Below are 22,385 nucleotides of genomic sequence, written 5' to 3' on the forward strand. Positions count from 1 at the left end.
TTTCATCTTAACTTTTTTATTCAATTTTGCGAGTCTGTGTTTATCCTTATGACTGTGCTCCAAAGTGAAAAAGTCCATGTGAGCCCTGGTGAGCCTGAAGCAAAGAGAATAGTGATTACAATGGAAATGGAAGTACAAATGATTGTTTGGAGAAAGGCCAGATAGCAGCATTCATTGGGAAAGCATTAGGCTTCAGTTGGTCAACTATTCAGTTGGAACATGTAAAAGGCGGTGCTCCAATGAAAGTGTCAATTATTACTAAGCAGTGTAGTAGACAAATTATTGAAATGGAAAGATTATTATTGATTTGTTTAGAATATATAAATCTTTTTTTTTATTAAATCATAACTGTATACATTGATATGATCATGGGGCATCATACACTCGCTTCATAGACCATTTGACACATTTTTATCACAATGGTTAACATAGCCTTTCCGGCGTTATCTCAGTTACTGTGCCAAAACATTTACATTCTACATTTACCAAGTTTCGCAAATACCCCTGTAAGATGCACCACAGGTGTGATCCCACCGATCCCCCTCCCTCTACCCACTACCCCCCCCTTTCCCACTTCCCCCTATTGTTAGGTTGTAACTGGGTTACAGCTTTCATGTGAGAATATATAAATCTAACATTCCTATTGGCCTAGCATTGATACAATATTAGGTTAAGTGTTAACCTTTAATATTCTTTTTTGAAATTTCTCCTCTCTCCTGTTTAAGCTTTTTGTATGAATTTGTTTGGATTAAAGGAAAGAGCATAATAGTTTCTGTAACTTATTACAGTACAGGCACCTATTATTACCATACATGTGCTGTTTGTCAGAGATCTGAGTTACATATACATCCAACCTAAAGATGTTTTCAGGAATATATCTCATCTGTAACCTGGGGACCATCTGTAGTTAATTTTCTAATCCGTTACTTTAGTTAAAAATATAATAGCTAAGAGAAGGAGGAGATATTTTCACAATAATAGTTGGAGACTTCAGTACCCACTGTCAGTAGTGGATAGAACAGCCAGATAGAAGATAAGCAAGGAAATACAGGGCTTGAACAATACAATAAACCAACTAGATCTAATAGTCATCTACAGAACACTCATCCCAGTATCAATACACATTATTCTCAAGTGCACATGGGATATTTTCCAGGATTTATAAACCATATATTAGGTCACAAATTTCTTCTCATTGAATTTTTTTAGGGGCTACAGGCATGAATGCAAGAGCATCTCACTGGATTTTAAAAGATAGATATCTGTATTAGAGTTTTCAGAGAGATGGAACCAGTGGGATATATATATGGTGGGGGGTGAATACAAAAAGATTCTTTAGGGGAAATGGCTCATGATTATGGAGGCTGAGTCTCACAGTGGGCTGTCTACAAGCTGGAGAACTGGAAGGCTGGTAGTATGGCCCTAGTCCAAGTCCAAAGGCCCTACAGCCGTGTTTTTCAATCTTTTTTTTTTTTTTATCTCAGAGCACACTTGAACTATAATTAAACTGCCATGGCACCCTTAAATTATGTTGATCAAAAAAAAAAAGAGTTTAAAAAAAAAGAATATACTTTTCTGCCTGTGGACGCTGCCAAGGAAGTATCATTAAACTCTCTCTTCCCACTGCCATCATGTCTCTAAGTCAGAGTCTCCTAAAGAGCCTGAACAGCTGTGGAAGCTCTTCATTGTAAGGTTGAGCTTTGAAATGACTGAGGAGAGTCTGAGGAACCATTTTGAACAATGGGGAATGCTCACAGACTGTGTGGTAATGAGAGAGCGAAACACCAACAGCACTTTGGGTCTGTCACATAGACCACCGTGGAGGAGGTGGATGCAGCAGTGAATGCAAGGCCACACAAAGTGGATGGAAGAGTCGTGGAACCAAAGAGAGCTGTTTCCAGAGAAGATTCTCAAAGACATGGTGCCCACTTAACTGAAAAAGATCTTTGTGGGTAGCATTAAAGAAGATACTGAAGAACATCACTTAAGAGACTTTTTTGAACAGTATGAGAAAATTGAAGTGATTGAAATCATGACTGACCGACACAGTAGCAAGAAGAGCTTTGCCTTTGTTATGTTTGATGACCATGATTCTGTGGATAAGATTGTCATTCAGAAAAACCATACTGTGAATGGCCACAACTGTGAAGTAAGGAAAGCCCTGTCAAAGCAAGAGATGGCTAGTGCTTCGTCCGGCCAGAGAGGTCGAAGTGGTTCTGGAAACTTTGGTGGGGGTCGTGGAGATGGTTTTGGTGGAAATGACAACTTTGGCTATGGAGGAAACTTCAGTGGTCGCGGTGGCTTTGGTGGCAGCCGTGGTGGTGTTGGATATGGTGGCAGTGGGATGGCTACAATAGATTTGGTAATGTTGGAAGCAATTTTGGAGGTGGTAGAAGTTATAATGATTTTGGCAATTACAACAGTCGATCATCAAATTTTGGACCCATGAAGGGAGGAAATTTTGGCAGCAGAAGCTGTGGCCCTTATGGTGGTGGTGGCGTGTTTTGCCAAACCACAAAACCAAGGTGGCTATGGTGGTTCCAGTAGCAGCAGTAGCTATGGCAGTGGCAGAAGGTTTTTTTTATAAATTATCTTCATTTTATTTATTTATTTATTTATTTATTGCAGTTTTTGGCCAGGGCTGGGTTTGAACTCGCCACCTCCAGCATATGGGACCAGTGCTCCACTCCTTTGAGCCACAGGCGCTGCCCCAGAAGATTTTAATTATTCCCAGGAAACAAAGTTTAGCAAGAGAGGAGAGCCAGAGAAGTGACAGGGAAGCTACAGGTTACAACAGATTTGTGAACTCAGCCAAGCACAGTGGTGGCAGGGCCTAGCTGCTACAAAGAAGACATGTTTTAGACAACACTCATGTGTATGGGCAAAAAACTTGAGGACTATATTTGTGACTAATTGCATAACAGGTTATTTTAGTTTCTGTTCTGTGGAAAGTGTAAAGCTTTCCGACAAAGGGTTTTAATGTAGATTTTTGGGTTTTTTTGCACCCATGCTGTTGATTGCTAAATGTAATAGTCTGATCATGATGCTGAATAAATATGTCTTTTTTTTTTTTTTTAATGTTTTGTTTTAGTCTACTCTGAAGCCATTTTGGTAAAATTTCCAAAAGTGTGAAGCTAGAATTCATTCAGGGTGATGCCAGGTTCTATTTGAAATCCATTTACAACCTGCTTGGGTGAAGAAGCCATTGTCTGCAGAAACCTTGGTGTAGTTGAACTGAGGGCTCACCATTTAAAGGGGTCATCCAAAGAAAATCATAGAATTATTGGTTATAAAGGTGATTGTTGGCATATCCTATGCAATATATCTAAATTGAATAATGGTACCAGATAAAATTACAGATGAGAATGAAGCTATTGTATCTACCATTATCATGTGTAATCAAAAAACGATTTAATTCTAAAAAAAAAAAAAAGAATATAGTTACTGTTCTTTTTACTTCTTTTGAAAATAATTTAGTTATGATCTCTTAGAATTTTTGTAGCGCACCAGTGTGCCACCTCACATCGGTTGAGAATCACTTCCCTAGAGCTAGAGAAGCTGATAGTATAACTCTCAGTATGAAAGTCTGAGAAGCTAGGTAGCTGCTGGTACAAGTCCCAGAGGTCAAAGGCTAGACAACCTAGAGTTCTGATGTTTTTACGGTAGAAGAAATGTATCCCAGCTCCAGAAAACAGTGAATTTGTGTTTTCTCTGCCTTTTTGTTCTGAACTGATTGGATGGTGCTTACTCACATTTAGGGTAGGTCTTTCCCCAGTCAGTCCACTGACTCACATACCAGTATCCTCCAGAATCACCCTCATAGAAGAAATTGCAAGGGAAATTAGAAAATACTTAGAGATGAATGAAAACAAAAACAGCACATCAAAATTTATGGGATTCAGCTGAAGCATTGCTAAGGGAGGCATTTGTATCTATACATGTTACATTAAAAAACAGGGAAGACCTCAAATCAACAACCTAACTTTACAACTTTACTTGTTGTTAGAAAAAGAACAAACTGAATGCAGAGCTAGAAGTAGGAAGGAAATAATAAAGAATAATTTCTAAGAATCTTTTTGGTTTTTTGGAGATAGGTTTTCACTATGTCAGTCTCAGTAGAGAGTGCTGTGGTGTCACAGCTCACAGCAACCTCAAAATCTTCTTAAGTGGTTCTCTTGCCTCAGCCTCTGAAGAAGCTGGGATTACAGGCATCCTCCATAACACCCAGCCATTTTTTTGTTGTTGTTCAGCAGGCCTGGGCCAAGTTCGAATCTGCCTGCCCAGATGTATGTGGCTGGTGCCCTAACCACTGAGCTACAGGTGCTGAGGCTCTAAGAATATTGATAAATTGAACTTCACAAATAGCTTTGCACATTAAAAACATTCAGTGGGGAAAAGATTCCCTATTTAACAAATAGTGCTGGGTGAACTGGCTGCTAACCTGTAGAAGACTGAAACTGGACCCACACCTTTCACCATTAACTAAAATAGACTCTCACTGGATTAAAGATTTAAACTTAAGACAAGAAACTATAAAAATACTAGAAGAGAGTGCAGGGAAAACTCTTGAAGAAATCGGTCTGGGCAAATATTTTGTGAGGAGGACCCCCCCACACCCCGGGCAATTGAAGCGGCTTCAAAAATACACTACTGGGACCTGATCAAACTAAAAAGCTTCTGCACAGCCAAGAACACAGTAAGTAAAGCAAGCAGACAGCCTTCAGAATGGGAGAAGATATTTGTAGGTTATGTCTCTGACAAAGGTTTGATAACCAGAATCCACAGAGAACTCAAACGTATAAGCAAGAAAAGAACAAGTAAGTGATCCCATCTCACCCTGGGCAAGGGACTTGAAGAGAAACTTCTCTGAAGAAGATAGGCACATGGCCTACAGACAAATGAAAAAATGCTCACCCTTAAGCATCAGAGAAATGCAAATCAAAACTACTTTGAGATATCATCTGACTCCAGTAAGATTAGCCCATATCACAAAATCCCAAGACCAGAGATGTTGGCGTGGATGTGGAGAAAAGGGAACACTTCTACACTGCTGGTGAGAATGCAAATTAATACATTCGTTTTGGAAAGATGTTTGGAGAACACTTAGAGATCTAAAAATAGACCTGCCATTCAATCCTATAATTCCTCTACGAGGTATATATCCAGAAGACCAATAATCACATTATAACAAAGATATTTGTACCAGAATGTTTATTGCAGCCCAGTTCATAATTGCTAAGTCATGGAAAAGGCCCAAGTGCTCATCGATCCACGAATGGATTAATAAATTGTGGTATATGTACACCATGGAGTATTATGCAGACTTAAAGAAAGATGGAGACTTTACCTCTTTTATGTTTACATGGATGGAGCTGGAACATATTCTTCTTAGTAAAGTATCTCAAGAATGGAAAAAGAAGTATCCAATGTACTCAGCCCTACTGTGAAACTAATTTATGTCTTTCATATGAAAGCTATAACCCAGTTATAACCTAAGAATATGGGGAAGCGGGAGAGGGAGGGGAGGGAGGGGGAGGTGGGCAGAGAGAGGGTGATTGATGGGATTACATCTACGGTGCATCTTACAAGGGTACATGTGAAACTTACTAAATGTAGAATATAGATGTCTTAACACTAACTAAGAAAATGCCAGGAAGGCTATGTTAACCAGTGTGATGAAAATATGTCAAATGGTCTATAAAACCAGTGTATGGTGCCCCATGATCGCATTAATGTATACAGCTATGATTTAATAATAATAATAATAAAACAAATAGCTTTGCATTGTTTTAAATTATTTGCTTAAATCGGATGTTCCAGATTTTCTTTTTGATTAAATTGTTTATGTTAGTCTGCCATGGTCCCTACAAAAGAAAATAACATCACTTGTGTAAAGTAGGTTGTTCTGAAATGTTTGGTTGTAAAATATCAAATAATTTGCATTTTAAATATTTAATTTCAGGTTACAATGTAGGATTTTGGAAGTCCTCCCTCCATCACATCAAAATGGTTTTGCTAATGGGCATGTTAGCAGTGTAGATGGAGAAACTATTATCATTAGTGATAGTGATGATTCAGAAACACAAAGCTGTTCTTTTCAAAATGGGTAAGTGATTTTTATTTTTTTAATTATCAAATTATCATATATTAAAATATCATAATGATATTCCTTAAAATGATTTTTTCCTTCATCTTTTATTTTCTTCCTTTCTACTTAATACTGTCTGTATACTACCCATCCAAACATCTGGTTCAACAAGAGCTGTTAGAATTTCCAAAATTGCATGTACCCCAGTAACTGATCAGCTTCTGAAAAGCAGTTGAAGCTAACCCTCATTCACCTATGTTTATACATTCAACTTTTGTTTACTTGAGAAAATTCTTTCTGTACTGTAATTATTAATACTTTATGTTGTATGTAGTAACAAATCTGTGTAACCACCTAAAATTCAGTCAGTTGGTCGCCTGTGTCACATGAGTGCTTTTGGAGAACAATAACACAAACATACATAAATATGTAATTTAAAATCTCAGCTAAGTCTGCAATTGATTAAAAGTCCTTTTACATATTTTAGCTCAGCATCCTCTTCTGTTCTCCACAGCAGCTATTCTAAATCTTCGCTGCTCTAGTCTACTCCCTTTCTCAGACTTTAAAATGTTTTCTCTAGCTGGTCTTGTGTCTTTCTTGCTTCCCTATTTTTTTAGTAAACAGTTTCATAACATTAAAATGAGAAACCCGAGGCCACTCTCAACTACTTTTTCATTACTTTGCTCCCAAAATACTAGTGGCTATCAGTTTCTGCCTTTTAGAACTGTGTAGTTCAAGTTCTCATTTTATCTTACATGAACTATTGTAGCTATAACTAGCATTTGGGAATTGACTGTGGTCAGGCATTGTACTACGTGCTTTATAAGCATTTTTCTCAGTTCTGGAGGAGCATTGTAACAAGGAAGAACCTAAAACTTAGGAAGGTTAATTGGATTTGTGTAAGGTCATCTGACTAGCACATTGCCTGACAGAATAAATGATACTTAGGCAACTGAATGAAACATGACATGATCCTTTATAATAAGTGTTTTGGTACATCTCATTTTTTCCTTGAGCTGATATTAGTAAGCAAAATAGTAGCAGAAAAAGAAATTGCTACATCACTTGCCTGTGTCTTTCATTAAGTACTGTGTTTAAGATACAGAATTAGTGGGTATTGTGGTGGGTAATGTATGTCCTTGAGCATGTCTGATAGTTCATGTGTTTTATTTGAACTGTGTCAAAGATTGTAACCCTTAAATAGAGTTAGTTATAAATTAGATGAGTGTATACATAGGTAGAGATATAAGTAAAAATGCAAATATTGGTTAATAATAAATAGAAACAAGTTTTCTTATTCTCATATTAATTTTTTAGAATGCTTTTTTAAAAATTTTAATCCAAGATAAAAAACAAAGCCCAGTCTTAAAGGATTGAGTGCAGACTTTTTATATAAAGGGTTTCTAAATAGACGTATAAATGTCTTAAGCATTTATTTATTTAAATTTCTTCAATTTAAAATGGTTTTTCTGACTTGGCACCCATAGCTCATTGGCTAGAGCGCTGACCACATGCACCACTGCTAAACAACAATGACACCACCACCAACAAAAAAGCCAGGTGTTGTGGCAGATGCCTGTGGTCCCAGTCACTTGGGAAGCTGAGGCAAGAGAATCGCTTAAGCCCAAGAGTTTGAGGTTGCTGTGAGTTGCGACGTTACAGCACTCTACCCAGGGTGACATAGTGAGACTCTGTCTCAAAAAAAAAAAAAAAATGATTTATCACCTGGCTTATTGTACCCTCAATGAATCCCCAACAATAAAAAACAAAATGATTTATCATCTAAGGCTATCTTATAGTAACTTTTAATATACACTTCTAATTCTTTTAGGTGCCTCAAGATGAGGATTCTTAGGGTCAAACTGTGTATGTAATACAGTAGAATATTTTTTAACATTTCTTTAAAAAGGAATGAGCAAGCCATGACAAGATACGGAAGAAACTTAAGTGCATATTACTAAGTGAAAGAAGCCGATCTGAAAGGGCTATATACTGTACAATTCCAACTATAGGATGTTCTGGGGAAAGCAGAACTGTGGAGACAATAAGAGGATAAGTGGTTGCAAGGGGGTTCAGGGAAGGGGGGATGAATAGGTAGAGCATGAGGACTTCTAGGGCATTTAGACTATTTTGTACAATATATGATGGTAGTCTCCCCTTATCCATGGAGGATACATTCTATGACCCCCCCAGTGGATGCCTGAAACCACAGATAGTATCAAATCTTACATATACTATGCATGAACTTCTTTTTCTGTGACGGATCTTAGCAGCCTCAGCTTTTGTTTTTTTTTTTCCCCCTTATTAAACTAGGCAAGAACTTAAGCTTTTTCACTTAAAGCACTACTCTTTGGCGTATCCAACTGCTAGCATCACTACTTTTGCACTTAGGGCCATTTTTAAGTAAAACAAATTACTTGAACACAACACCGTGGCAGTCAGTCTGATTACTGAGATGGCTACTAAATGAGTAGTGGAGAGGTAGCATATGCAGCCTGTATATTCTGGACAAAGGGAGGATTGTACAATATTTCATCATACTGTTCAGAATAGCGTAAAATCTAAAACTTATGAATTGTTCATTTCTGGAATTTTCCACCTGATATTAATATTTTCAGACCAAGGTTGATCATGGCTAACTGAAACCTCCAAAGACAAAACCATGAATAAGGGAGACTGCACTACAGTAGTGAATATATGTCATGATAGTGTTGGTAAAACCCATGGAATATACAACACTGAGAATGATATATTGGGTGATAATGACATGTTAGTATAGGTTCAGATGATCCTCGCTGGTTCAGGATGTTGACAGTTGTGAGGTTGTGGCCATGTGGGACATATAAATTAACATTTATCACCTTTTCTGTGAACCTGAAACTGCTCTACAAGTTAAAGGTTATTACTTTTTAAAATATGTACAGAAAATACATTGCCATTTACAGTATTCTTAAATATATATTCATTGACAGTATTCATTTGGTGTACAATGAACTTTTCATCATCTCAGCTCCTGGTAACCTCTAATATACTTTGTTTCTTTAAATTTTCCTGTACTGGGTATTTTATATAACTATAAATGTATATATCTGTATTCTTGCTCATTTCACTTGGCATAGTTTTAGGGTTTGTCCATTTTGTAGCATGTATCAAGAACGTCATTGTATTTTATGGCTGAATATTCCATTGTATGTGTGTATCACATTTTGTTGATTGGTTCATCTGTTGATGGACACATGGATTGTTTCCATATTTTGGCTATTGTGAATAATGCTGCAGTGAATATTGGTGTACAAGTATCTGTTTGATTCCCTGTTTTAAATTCATTTGGGTATGTGCCTAGGATTGGAATTGCTAGGTCATATGGTAATTTAATACTTAATTTTCTGAGGAACTGCCAAATAGCTTTTCTCAGAAGCTATACCATTTTGTATTCTCACCAGCAATATTTGAGGGTTTCAGTTTCATTACACCTTTGCTATTACTTGTTTTCTGTTTTTTTTTTTTTTAAATTATAGCCCTGCTAGTGGGTTTAAAGTAGTATCTCATTGTTTTGATAGGCTTTCCACAATGACCAGTGATGACTATCTTTTCATGTGTTTGTTGTGCTTATTGGCCATTTGTATATATTTTTTAGAATTCTTCAAAATGAATTTTACTAGATGCTGAATTATTCAGTAATAGAAGACAATAAGAACATAGCTCTAAAATTATAAGGAAAAACAAAATACATTATTTCACATACAAAAGCTTTTTTAAATACAGCTCATCTTTAATATATTAAATAGATAAAATCCTGTTAGTCTGTATTTTTTGTTGTTCTTTTGAATCAGGAAAGATGAAAAGCAAACATGAAAGAATTCATAAAATTATTTTTTTCTTCTACTGACAGTTGTTGGTAACCTCTTAGGAATAGGATATACCATTCGTACCTACCTTCTCATTTGTATGAGACTAACCCCAAAATTAATCAATGTAAATTGGAATCTGAAAGTATAAATTTTCTACTTTCAAACTTGGAGTTAATATTCAGTGTATATGTGTGACATTTAAATTTTAATCTAGGAAATGGTGACAGTGGCTTGTAAATAACTTAAAAAGTATTACAACCATCTTTTAACAACAAATCAATTTTGGGTTTGCATATGTAGTAGTAAAGTACTAAATTATTAATATAGTTATACAGTTACTTAAATGTATTTTTTTTTAAGAGATGGATTTCACTTTCCTAACCTGCAAGCTGCTGGAAACCAAAACAATGGTCAGAAACCATATTTTTTTTTCTCAAGTGAAATCAAGCCATCTGAACATTTAAAAAAATGGAATTACAAATAAAAATACACATATAATGGAAAAATAATGGAACTTTGACATCATTATCTAAAGAAATGAAAAAATTATTTTTTTAGTATCTTCCTTAATGTTAGGGTATTATTATAATAATACTGTTATTTCCTAATTCTTAAAGATTTATAGAGGCTTTACTAGTGTCTTTTTTTTTTTGCCCTTGGTAGAGTGCATCATAGCTCACAGCAACCTCCAACTCTTGGGCTTAATCAATTCTCTTGCCTCAGCCTCCCAAGTAGCTGGGACTCACCTGCCACAATGTCTGGCTATGTACTAGTGTCTTAAAACTAAAAAAATCCCTACCACCAGAAAGGTATGTGGGCTGCACTACCCTCTAATGGTGAATGGTGGTAAGAGAAGTATATATATATCCTGATATATATCAGGCTACTCTTCCCCTGGGCATATCTATAGAATCACAGCTCACCTCAAATCTCCATAATTTCCAAAATACCTTCAGACATGTTCACAGGATAAGATTATAATAAAGATTAAAATAGGCTTGAAGGCTTTTGAAAATTAAACTAGTTTTCTCTAAAATTTTGAACTTGGCACACATGTGGTAACCTTTTGGCTTACACACAGACATACAAATTAGGATGATATGGCTTTATGATTATTATTCTTCATACAAATAATTGTACTTTTATTCTATTATAACTTTTCTTTTCTTTTTTATTCTTTTCTTTTCTGAGACAGAGTCTCACTCTGTTGCCCTTGGTAGATGCCTTTGCATCATAGTTTGCAGCAACCTCAAATGTTGAGATCCTCATGCCTCAGGCTCAAGTAGCTGGGACCACAGGCCTCAGCCACAATACCCAGCTATCTTTAGAAACAGATTCTTCCTCTTGCTGAGGCTGGTCTTGAACTTCTGAGCTCAAGTAATTCACCCACCTCGGCCTCCCAGACTGCTAGGATTACAGGCGTGAGCCACCATGCCCGACCTATCATAATGTATTTTATATCTTTATAATGCCAGGAACATGATTGGGTTTACTCAAGGCAGACTTACAGATTCTTTAAATGGCTGTCTTAAGAAAGACTTCCAGTTAAAATTATTATTATTATTATTATTTTAATTTCAGATTACCACAGTACACACATTTTGGTTACTAGTTTGTTTTGTCTATTTCAGGTCAAAGTTATGAGTGTGGTCCTTTCCCAAAATGTGTGCTTTATATCTGTTAGGTATAAATTGGAACTTTCTCAACTAGTTCCAATATAGTATTGAGTACATGGGATGTTTGTTTTTCTAATCTTGGAATACTTCACTTAGAAGAATGGTCTCCAGTTCATCCAGGTTGTTACAAAAGATACTAAATCACCATTTTGTTATGGCTGGGTAGTACTCCATGATATACAAATGCCACATTTTATTAATCTACTCATGTATTGATGGGAATTTGGATTGTTTCCACATCCTTGTAATTGTGAATTGTGCTGCTATAAACATTTGAGTGCAAATGTCTTCTTTATAAAATGTCCTTTTTTTCTTTGTGTAAATATCTAGTAGTGGAATTGCTGGATTAAACAGTAGGTCTACTTTTAGTTCTTTGCATTATCGCATTTTTTTTTTCTTTTTTGGAGAAATGTCTGTTCAGTCCTTTGCACACACACACCCCCCCCTTTCTTTTTTTGATGCAAGATTTTGCTCTTTTGCCCAGGCTAGTGATAACCATCAATGATATCATCATAGTTCACTGCAACCTCAAACTCCTGGACTCAAGCAGTTCTCCTGCCTCTGGCTCCCAATTAGCTGGGAATATAGATGTATACCAACACACCCAACTAATTTTTTAATTTTTGTAGAGATGAGTTGCACTGTGTTGTCTGTGCTGGTCTTGAACTCCTGGCCTCACCCTCCCAAAGTCCTGGGATTATAGGTGTGAGGTACGAGGCCTGATCCTTTACCAATTTTTTTTTTTTGAGACAGAGTCTCAAGTTGTCACTCTGGGTGGAGTGCTATGGCGTTACAGCTTACAGCAACCTCAAACTTTTGGGCTTAAGCGATTCTCTTGCCCCAGATTCCCAAGTAGCTGGGATTACAGGCGCCTAGCTATGTTTTGGTTGTAACTGTCATTGTTGTTTAGCTGGCCTGGGCCAGGTTCAAACCTGCCAGCCCAGGTATATATGGCTGGCACCCCAGCCACTGAGCTACAGGCGCTGAGCCCCTTTACTCATTTTTAAATTGGGTTATCTTTTTGTTGTTGAGTTATAGTTTTTTTATATATTCTAATCAGAGTTATAAAATAAAATATTTTGATACATTTGGGGGAGCATGTTGATTATTTTTAATCTGTAAGCAAATTTTATTTTTAAAATTGGTTTCTTGGCTATTGTATAATAGTACTAGATAAAAGTTTGAACTGTATTTTAGAGGCAATACAGAGGCATAAAAAATTGAGATAAAGAGGTTTACCTAGGTTTTCTCTCCTTGTCTTGTTCTCTAAAATGTTACTTTGTATGTTGTATATTTACTCTCAATAATTCTTTTCTTTTAATGTTTGCCCTTTAAGAATGGGGTTCAGTAATGTTATATCCACTATTACCTTTCCCCTGAAAATTCCTAATAAATTTAAATAAAATGTATATGAAAAAATCTTCACAGCTTGATGAGACCATAATCTGTGTAATTACTTGATGTAAGTTTCTCCTATTACCCAAATAATGAAGCTCATGTACAATCACAATCTCTGAAAACTGAACTAAGTTTATAGTTCTTACTAAAATAATCACTATCTCAGCTATGCAAAATATAGGTGAATTTGCTTAGTTGCTTTTAAGATTTGTAGAAGGGAGCACCCATAGTTCAGTAGTTATGGCGCTGGCCACATACTCTGAGGCTGGTGGGTTCTAACCCTGCCTGGGCCTGCTAAACAAGAAAAAAAAATATCTGGGCATTGTGGCGGGCACCTGTAGTCCCAGCTACTAGAGAGGCTGAGGCAAGAGAATCACTTGAGCCCAAGAGTTTGAGATTGCTGTGAGCTGTAATGCGACAGCACTCTACCGAGGGCAACAAAGTGAAACTCTGTCTCAATAAAAAAAAAAAAAAAAAAAGATTTGTAGGAGAAAGTAAATAGGTTATTTGTAGCAACTTAGATAGTATGTAAATGATGCTGTCTAATAATATACTTGTTTAAATATAATATTGTTTAAATCACCGTAGGTTGTGATTTAAACCTGTCAATCAGCTTGCTTCTTATCCTTTACAATGGATCAAAGTATTATGGAGTCACCTGTAAACAGATATTATTTAAATTTGAGGGTATATTATAAAAAGAAGTTGAGGGTATATTATAAGAAATTATTATTCTGGCCTGAAAATATGAGTAAGACACATTTTTGGTAACTTCTATCCTGGTAGTGATTGGCAGAAGCACAAGGGAAAACTATTTTAGAAAACTATTGAAGAACTTGTATCTAGTTTCAAAATACTGTGTGCACTAAATTCCTTTCATGCAATATAATCTAGCTTTCATGGTAACTTGGCTAATTGTTAATAATAGAATCTGAGCATTTTTAAAGTGGACCTAATTGTCATTTGTAGTTCCATATGTGAAAATCTATCTGAGAAATAAGGTTATTATTTTATATTTCAAAAATATACATACCAACTCGGCGCCTGTGGCTCAAGCAGCTAAGGTGCCAGCCACATACACCTGAGCTGGTGGGTTCAAATCTAGCCTCAGCCCGTCAAACAACAATGACGGCTGCAACCAAAAAGTAGCCAGGCATTGTGGTGGATGCCTGTAGTCTCAGCTACTTGGGAGGTGGAGGCAAGAGAATTGCTTGAGCCCAGGAGTTGGAGGTTGCTGTGAGCTGTGATACCGCAGCCCTCTACCTAAAGTGACAGCTTGAGGCTCTGTCTCAAAAAAAAAAAAACAACAACAATATATATATATCTGTGTATATCTGTGTGTGTGTGTATGTGTGTACTCACTTCAGTAGCACCTGTACTAAAATTGAAATGATAGAGAAGATTAGCATGGCCTCTAAAAAGAAATTTTTAAAAATATATATACACCATAAGTAACCAACTGTGCTAGCCTAACAGTTAGTGGATTGTCATCACAGAGTAGTTACAGTGAACATAAGTTAACTTCTCTTTAAAAATAACTCTTTATGTTGAAAGTTTAATTTTGTTTGTTTATCATACTGATAGAAAATTTTATAATATTTTCCTTTTTATTTTTAAATTACTCAGTATAGCAGCAAAAACTATTTTCAAAAGTAGAATAAAAATTTACACATCTAACTAGACATATTGAAATATACATGTATAAAATAAAGGATAAAATTTTGTTATGGGGCGGCGCCTGTGGCTCAGTGAGTAGGGCGCCGGCCCCATATGCCGAGGGTGGTGGGTTCAAGCCCAGCCCCGGCCAAACTGCAACAAAAAAATAACCAGGCGTTGTGGTGGGCGCCTGTAGTCCCAGCTACTCAGGAGGCTGAGGCAGGAGAATCGCCTAAGCCCAGGAGTTGGAGGTTGTTGTGAGCCGTGTGACACCACGGCACTCTACCGAGGGCAATAAAGTGAAACTCTGTCTCTACAAAAAAAAAAAAAATTTGTTATGAATCAATAAATGAAGCAGCAATCTTATTTTATAAGTATAATATTTGATGTCGGCTTGTTATGTAGAACTAAAACCAAGTCTGCACTTGTTGGTAATAAACTCAGTTTACTTGATGATAAAATGGTGAATCACAGTCATTAAAATTATTAGATTCAAATTAATGTTCAGCTATTTAGGCCCAGGCTTTGGGTAGCAAGAAAGGAAAATGATTGAAATATAAATTCTTTTTGATATTATTCCTGAAGTCTTATAGGTAAATTGATATTGTAAGTCACGCATCTCTTTTGTGTTGAACCTCTCCCCTGCCTTATATGAGCAGCATTTATATCACTTTGCCTATATCTTCTCATTACCAATGCTTCTTTTTATCATCTTTTCATATCATTTCTTCTCTATAACCCCTGCTTAAACATCCTCTTCACATTCATAGAGGCGGTATGCGTTCGCAGAGATTGCATTTTCAAGAATCCAACTTCTCTCTACTGCTACCACTACCATTCAAGTCCATGCTGCCGTCCGTTCTCACAAGCTTGCTTTCTTACTGGTATCCCTCTTGGCACTCAGGCCCCATAGTCCGTCTGCTCTCTACATAATAGCCAAAGTGATCCTTGTGAAGTGTACATTAATCATTTTCATCCTGCTATTAAAAATACTCTGCCGGCTTTACTCGGGGCAAAATCCAAAGCCCTTAGTGATGGTCTGTAATCTGGCCCTGCTGCTGCCTCTCTGAATCTTCTGTCATTCTCCTTATTCATTCTGCTTCTATTTTTTTTTTTTTTTTTTTAATTTGGCCGGGGCTGGGTTTGAACCCGCCACCTCCGGCATATGGGACCGGCGCCCTACCCGCTGAGCCACAGGCGCATTCTGCTTCTAATGCAGACTCTGCATACTTTATACGGGTCTTTATACATGTTTTCTGCATTCCTTTAAACTCATTTCCCCAAGATTTTCTCATGGATTGCTCCTTTGTATTCTTTTTCAGATGTCTGCTTAAATACAACTTCTTGGAAGGCCCACCTGGTTAACTTAATTGAGGATCATTATCAATATGAGATAGTGATTTTCCTACCTTCTCACAGCACTTACCACCTATCCTGTTGTGTATTTTTTTGTTTGCCTGTATCTCCCCATTATGTTTCTGTTTTGTTGATTATTGAATCTTAATTATTTAGAGTAGTATTTGTCACATTGTGGGGTCTTAACTATTGAATGAATGAATGAACCCTCAAAAGAAAGAAAAGATGGATGAGAAGTTAGTGGGGTGGTGATTAAATGATGTAGCCTCTTTGGCAATAAAGTACATTGTCTCCATTTTTTCTTTTTTTTGATACAGAATCTCACTTGGTCACCTTTGGTAGAGTGTTGTGGTGTCAGAACTCACAGCAACTTCAAACTCTTGGGCTTAAACGATTCTCTTGCCTCAGCCTCCCAAGTAGCTGGGACTATAGGCGTTTACCAGAGTGCCCGGCTATTTTTTTGGTTTCAGGTGTCATTGTTGTTTAGCAGGCCTGGGTTGGGCTCAAACCTGCCAGCTTCGGTGTATGTGGCCAGCACCCTACTCACTGAGCTACGGGTGCTGAGCCATTATCTCCATTTTTACTCTTACATTATATAGCTATGAAGATGAAAGTTTAAAAGCAAATCCAAGGCTGGGCAAGGTTGCTCATATCTGTAATCCTAGCACTTTGGGAGGCCAAGATAGGAGGACTACTTGAGACCAAGGAGTTTGAGACCAGCCTGACCAAGAGCCAGACTCTGTCTCTACAAAAAATAGAAAAACTAGCCAGGTGCAATAGAGCGCTCCTGCTCCCAGTTACTCGTGAGGCTGAGGCTGAGGCAGGGGGATCACTTGAGCCCAGGAGTTTGAGGTTATGGTAAGCTATGATGACGCCCCTGCAGTCTATCCTGTGTAACACAGTTGAGACCCTATCTCTAAGTAAATAGGTAGATAATTCAGGAACTTTTTTAAAAAACAATTTTATTTAACCCAAACCAAGTACTTTGTGCTTACTTGTCTCAGTAACTTTCTTCACCCAAGAAAAATTTATTTAATAAGTAATTAAAATACTCACCTAATAGTTTTGTACTGTTTTGGCTAATGGGATGGTGGAGGCAGGGGTATCAGTAATCTATAAAATTCTAGTTAAAATAAAAATGCAGTCTGAGCATTGGCTTAGGCCTCTAATCCTACACTTTGGGAGGCTAAGGTGAGTGGATTGCTTGAGCTCAGGAGTTCAAGACCAGCCTGAGTAAGAGCAAGACCTCATCTCTACTAAAAAACAAAATAGAAAACTAGCATGTAATGGCACGTGTCTGTGGTCCCAGCTACTTGGGAGGCTAAGGCAAGAGGATTGCTCAAGCCCGAGTTTGAGGATGCTGTCAGCTATGATGCCATGTCACTCTACTCAGGGCAACAGAGTGAGACTCTGTCTCAAAAATAAATAACTAAATGAATGAATGAATAAATAAATAATGCATGTTTCTATTGTAGTACATTCTTAGAAACTAGGACTCCACTTAAAATGTTATGTTTCCAACTTATTAACTTATTGGTATCTTTTCCCTTTTTTTAGGAAAAGAAAAGATGCAATCGATCCCTTACTATTCAAGTACAAGGTACAACCCATTAAAAAAAGAGAGTTATATGAGTCTGCTATCGTTAAAGCAACACAAATCAGGTAAAACTCAGTGTCTTCTCTGTAGTAGTTTAAAGTAGAATAATTATGTGTATGTTAGATTAACAAGGGTTGATGTAGAACAGATGTGTAGTTTGCAATTGATTGCTTCTCCATCTAAAATAAATGCACATTTATATGTTCATAGGCTGATTTAAATGAATCCTAATAGACTATTTCAGACCTTTGTTTAGATTAGTATCTATCCCCAAATAGTTTTGAATCTAAAGAATTAAGGATATAATTTATGAAAAACTTTGCATGAGAGAATTCAGTTTTCAAAGCTGTGAAATTTAATGGTGCTTACAAAATGTGTCATGTTTATATTATTTTATTCATTAGACACAAACATTTGATCAATCTTTTCCTACTAGTTAAGGAAGTTTAGTTGGGCTTGATAGCTCATGCTTACAATCCCAATGCTTTGGAAAGCTGATAGCTTGCGTCTAGGAGTTCAAGACCAGCCTGGTATCATACTGAAACTCTATCTCTATTTAAAAAAAAAGAAGGTTTGGCACCTGTAGCTCAGCAGCTAGGAGGCCAGCCACATACATCAGAGGTGGTGGGTTTGAATCCAGCCCGGGCCTGCCAAACAACAATGACAACTGCAACTAAAAAATAGCCGGGTGTTGTGGCGGGCGCCTGTAGTCCCAGCTACTTGGGAGGCGGAGGCAAGAGAATCGCTTGAGCCCAAGAGTTGGAGGTTGCTAAGAGCTGTGACACCACTGTACTGTACCCAGGGTGACATAGTGAGACTGTCTCCAAAAAAAAAAAAAAAGTTAAAGCATAAAAATTGAGTGTCTTTAAAAATTCTTGTTTGAAGTCTAATCAAAGAAGAGAGAGGGAGTGAGTAGCTAATATGTAAAATAACTAACTCAAAGTTGCATAGATGTATTTCAGGAAGACCACCTGTAGATGCCTATTGGGGTTAGGCTGTTAGTCAATCTTGCCTTTCGTTTAGTGTAAAAGAGATTTTACTTATTCTCTTTATTCCCTTTGCCCCATATATACTTACGTGTCCAAAGAAAAATGAGAATAATATAACTGTTGAGACTCTTGAGTCAGATATATCACTTTCTGTAACTATATTGAGATACACATGGTTGTTTGGTTGGTTGGTTATTTTGTTGGTTGGGGGCCCATCATTAGCTTAAGATCTCTAGACTATTCTATATTTTCCTGTATATTGAAAAAATAATATTCCCAAGTTTAATGGATTATTTAAACTTCTTTAATTTGTTTTAGCTTATGGGCTAATAGGGAATTGAGACTACAAAATGTTTTCCTTGTTCACGGTTGAGTTTTGCATCTTTTTTTGTTTTGTTTTGTTTTTAGTTCAAGATGTTATTTATATAATTTAATTCCCAATTTAATATTTTCTTACTTTTTTTACTTTTTTTAAAAGACAGCAGACAGATCTTTTTACTTTTTACTTAAACTTTAAATATTTTTCTGCTAGACCTTGATTACAGTCTTGTTAGCTCATTTCCTTCTTAATTGGTGAGCCGAAGAATTATAAGGTGAGAAAGTTACACTTGATCATAGAAGACTTAAATGACTTACAGTTCTTTGTTAACATCAAAAGATAATACAGTACTACTCTTTTAGTAAAGAGATGGTAATGTAACTCTAATAAAGAAGACTTGATATGCTAGAGTAGCCCTGACAAGTAGAACTTTCTGTGATAGTGGAAATATTATATCCATGCTGTCCAGTATAATGGTCAGTAGCCCTATGTGGCTATTGAGTTCTTGACACGTTCTTGTTCTCATGGAATTTTAAGGCTAAGAAACGAATACCCAGGGGGGATTGGTTTCCAAAATCTGTGGATGCTCAAGTCCCTGATAGAAAATATAGTATTTGCATATAACCTATACATAGTCTCCTGTGTATTTTAAATGATTTATAGATTACTTATAATGCCTAACATAAGGTAAACGCTCTATAAATAGTTGCTATACTGCATTGTTTAGGAAATAATGACAAGGAAGAAAATCTGTACATGTTTAGTATAAAAGCAATTTTTTCCCCAAATATTTTTGATCCATGGATATGGAGAGCCAACTGTATACATTTTGGGGAGGGCCACTATTTTTAAAACTCCTGTGTTGTTTATTAATTCATAAAAGCCTTAAAGTTGGCTTTTTCTTTTTTTTTTTTTTTTTTTTTTTTTTTTTTTTTTTTTGTAGAGACAGAGTCTCACTGTACCGCCCTCGGGTAGAGTGCCGTGGCGTCACACGGCTCACAGCAACCTCTAACTCTTGGGCTTACGCGATTCTCTTGCCTCAGCCTCCCGAGCAGCTGGGACTACAGGCGCCCGCCACAACACCCGGCTATTTTTTGGTTGCAGTTTGGCTGGGGCTGGGTTTGAACCCGCCACCCTCGGCATATGGGGCCGGCGCCCTACTCACTGAGCCACAGGCGCCGCCCTAAAGTTGGCTTTTTCTTAAAAAGAAATATGTTGAATTCAATTAAAACATTTTTTCCAGAAATACTTATGTGTTTTTTATTGATTTTGTTTGTGGTAGTGTTTTTTGTTGTTGTGATTATTATTTTTAATTTGAAGGCAAGGGAATTAAAATAGTATGTTTTAGGATCTTAATTTTAATTTTTAAATTTTCAGTGGTGCTGTGGCTCAAGGAGTAGGGTGCTGGCCCCATATGCCAGAGGTGGTGGGTTCAAACCCAGCCCCAGCCAAAAACTGCAACAATAACAAGAACAAAAAAAAAAAGAAGAAGAAGAAGGGCATTAATTTTTAAATTTTCATTCCTCTGTTTGTTGGCTAGCATATGAGATTTAGATGCAAAATGTTTTAAAATTTGAAACAACTTTATCCAGTTCTTTACAATATCCTTTTGAATATTGATTTATAGTACTAAGAATTACATGCTATCTGGTAGTCTACTGATATTAATCTTCAAAAGAATTTAAAAGGGTGATTTATTTGTAGGGGTGATAATCTAATTTTATAAAATTTTATTTACTCTCTGTAGTATATTTTCCTTAAGATTTGTTTGATTTCTAAATGGCTCCTAAAGCAATGCTTATACTGCTAATGTTTATACTGTTGTTGGAAGAGACTTTTTCTAATAGATTTACTCAAGTAGATCTTACAACTTCCTATATGTAAACCTCTGTATAAAGTGTATCATAACTTCTACATAAATACTAGTTGGAAGATGAAATGTCCTTTAATTCCTAGACTTGAAATTTGCATTGTAAATTTATGGAGATTATGGAGGTTAGGTTGAATTCTTTGATGCTAACATTACTTTCTTTCTGTACCTTTCTCCCTATAGCCGTAGAAAACACTTATTTTCTCGTGATAAACTAAAGCTTTTTCTGAAGCAACACTGTGAACCACAAGATGGAATCATTAAAATTAAGGTAATCAAATAGTGAAATTACTTGTTGGAAGAAAGAAGAGAAGTGGGTAGTGTTATAATGTTACAGTATTGGAGAAATGTCATTTCAAAGATGGTTGAAGATCTCTTTTAATCTGGAGCCAATTTTAGTACTTTTTAAAATATTGGATAAATTAACTGTTTTTGCAATTGCTAGGTGACTCAGTTACTACCACTTCCTTTCCTTACAAAAAAGATCAACCGGGACAAGTGAGAATAGATAGAAAACATGAAAAAAGAAACCTTATGGCGTTGGGCAACTATAACTAATAATGCCTATATAATGTGTTTACAGATAATAGATGTAAAGAACAGTACTAAAACAGATCCTTTTAGATAAGAGAACAATGCATAGTAAACAGAGCATCATGCCAATACTGAGCAGATAAATTATATTTTATTAATAGCCATTGGGAGGGCTCAGCGCCTGTAGCACAGTGGTTGTAGCGCCAGCTATATATGCTGAGGCTGGCAGGTTCAAACTTGGCCCGGGCCAGCTAAACAACAATGATAACTGCAACAACAACAACAAAAAAAAAAGCCAGGTGTTGTGGTGGGTGCCTGTAGACCCACCTACTCTGGAGGCTGAGGCAAGAGAATCGCTTAAGCCCAAGACTTTGAGATTGCTATGAGCTGTGACACCATGGCATTATACTGAGGGCGAAATAATGAGACTCTGTCTTAAAAAAAACCATTAAGAGGAGGAAAAATCAAGTTTTAGAGATCTCACATTGTATACAAAGTAAAAAGTTAAATGGAAACTAATTTTTTTAAGCGTGAAATATTCAGCTCACATTGGGGTAGAGCCAGGTGTAGTAGTGCATACCTGTTGTCCCAGCTGCTCAAGGGAGGATTGAATGGAATCCAGGAGTTTGAGGCAAGCCGAGGCAACATAGGATGGCCTGGTCGTGACCCTATCTCTTAAAAAAATAAGGAAGCACCAACAGCAATAGAATGGGTTAGAGATATATCTGCATTTGTCACAAATCAGCTACTGCATATTTAAGATTTGTGCTTTTCATTGTATGTAAGTAAATGTTACATAAAAAGAAGTTTAAAAAAGAAAATGAGTTTTACTCTATGTAAAAAGTAACGTTCCATATCACTAAAGGCAAGATAAGTTATTTAATAAACATAAGAGGGACGCTTGGCTGAAACTAATTTTTTTTCCTTTCAGGTTAATGTGAGGGTACAGTTAGGTTACAGTGTTTGCATTTGTTAGGTATAGTTCCTGTTGTAGTTGTGTCCTGCACACTTATGAAGGCATACCATATACCCTTATGTTGTGCCCATTAAG

At 36.6% G+C, this 22,385-nt stretch overlaps 1 protein-coding gene across 3 annotated transcripts in view; it reads left to right on the forward strand.

Annotated features, from left to right (window-relative positions):
• BAZ1A (bromodomain adjacent to zinc finger domain 1A) overlaps window positions 1-22,385 on the forward strand; it is a 108,505-nt gene that overhangs the window by 43,075 nt on the left and 43,045 nt on the right. For all 3 annotated transcript variants that reach the window (XM_053594689.1, XM_053594690.1, XM_053594688.1), the window contains 3 exons: window positions 5,963-6,106; window positions 17,583-17,687; window positions 20,984-21,071. In XM_053594689.1, coding sequence (XP_053450664.1) covers window positions 5,963-6,106; window positions 17,583-17,687; window positions 20,984-21,071 — 337 coding nt within the window. The remainder of the gene's footprint in view (window positions 1-5,962; window positions 6,107-17,582; window positions 17,688-20,983; window positions 21,072-22,385) is intronic.

Source organism: Nycticebus coucang, chromosome 6 (genome assembly GCF_027406575.1).
Source record: "Nycticebus coucang isolate mNycCou1 chromosome 6, mNycCou1.pri, whole genome shotgun sequence".
Classification (NCBI taxonomy): Eukaryota; Metazoa; Chordata; class Mammalia; order Primates; family Lorisidae; genus Nycticebus; species Nycticebus coucang.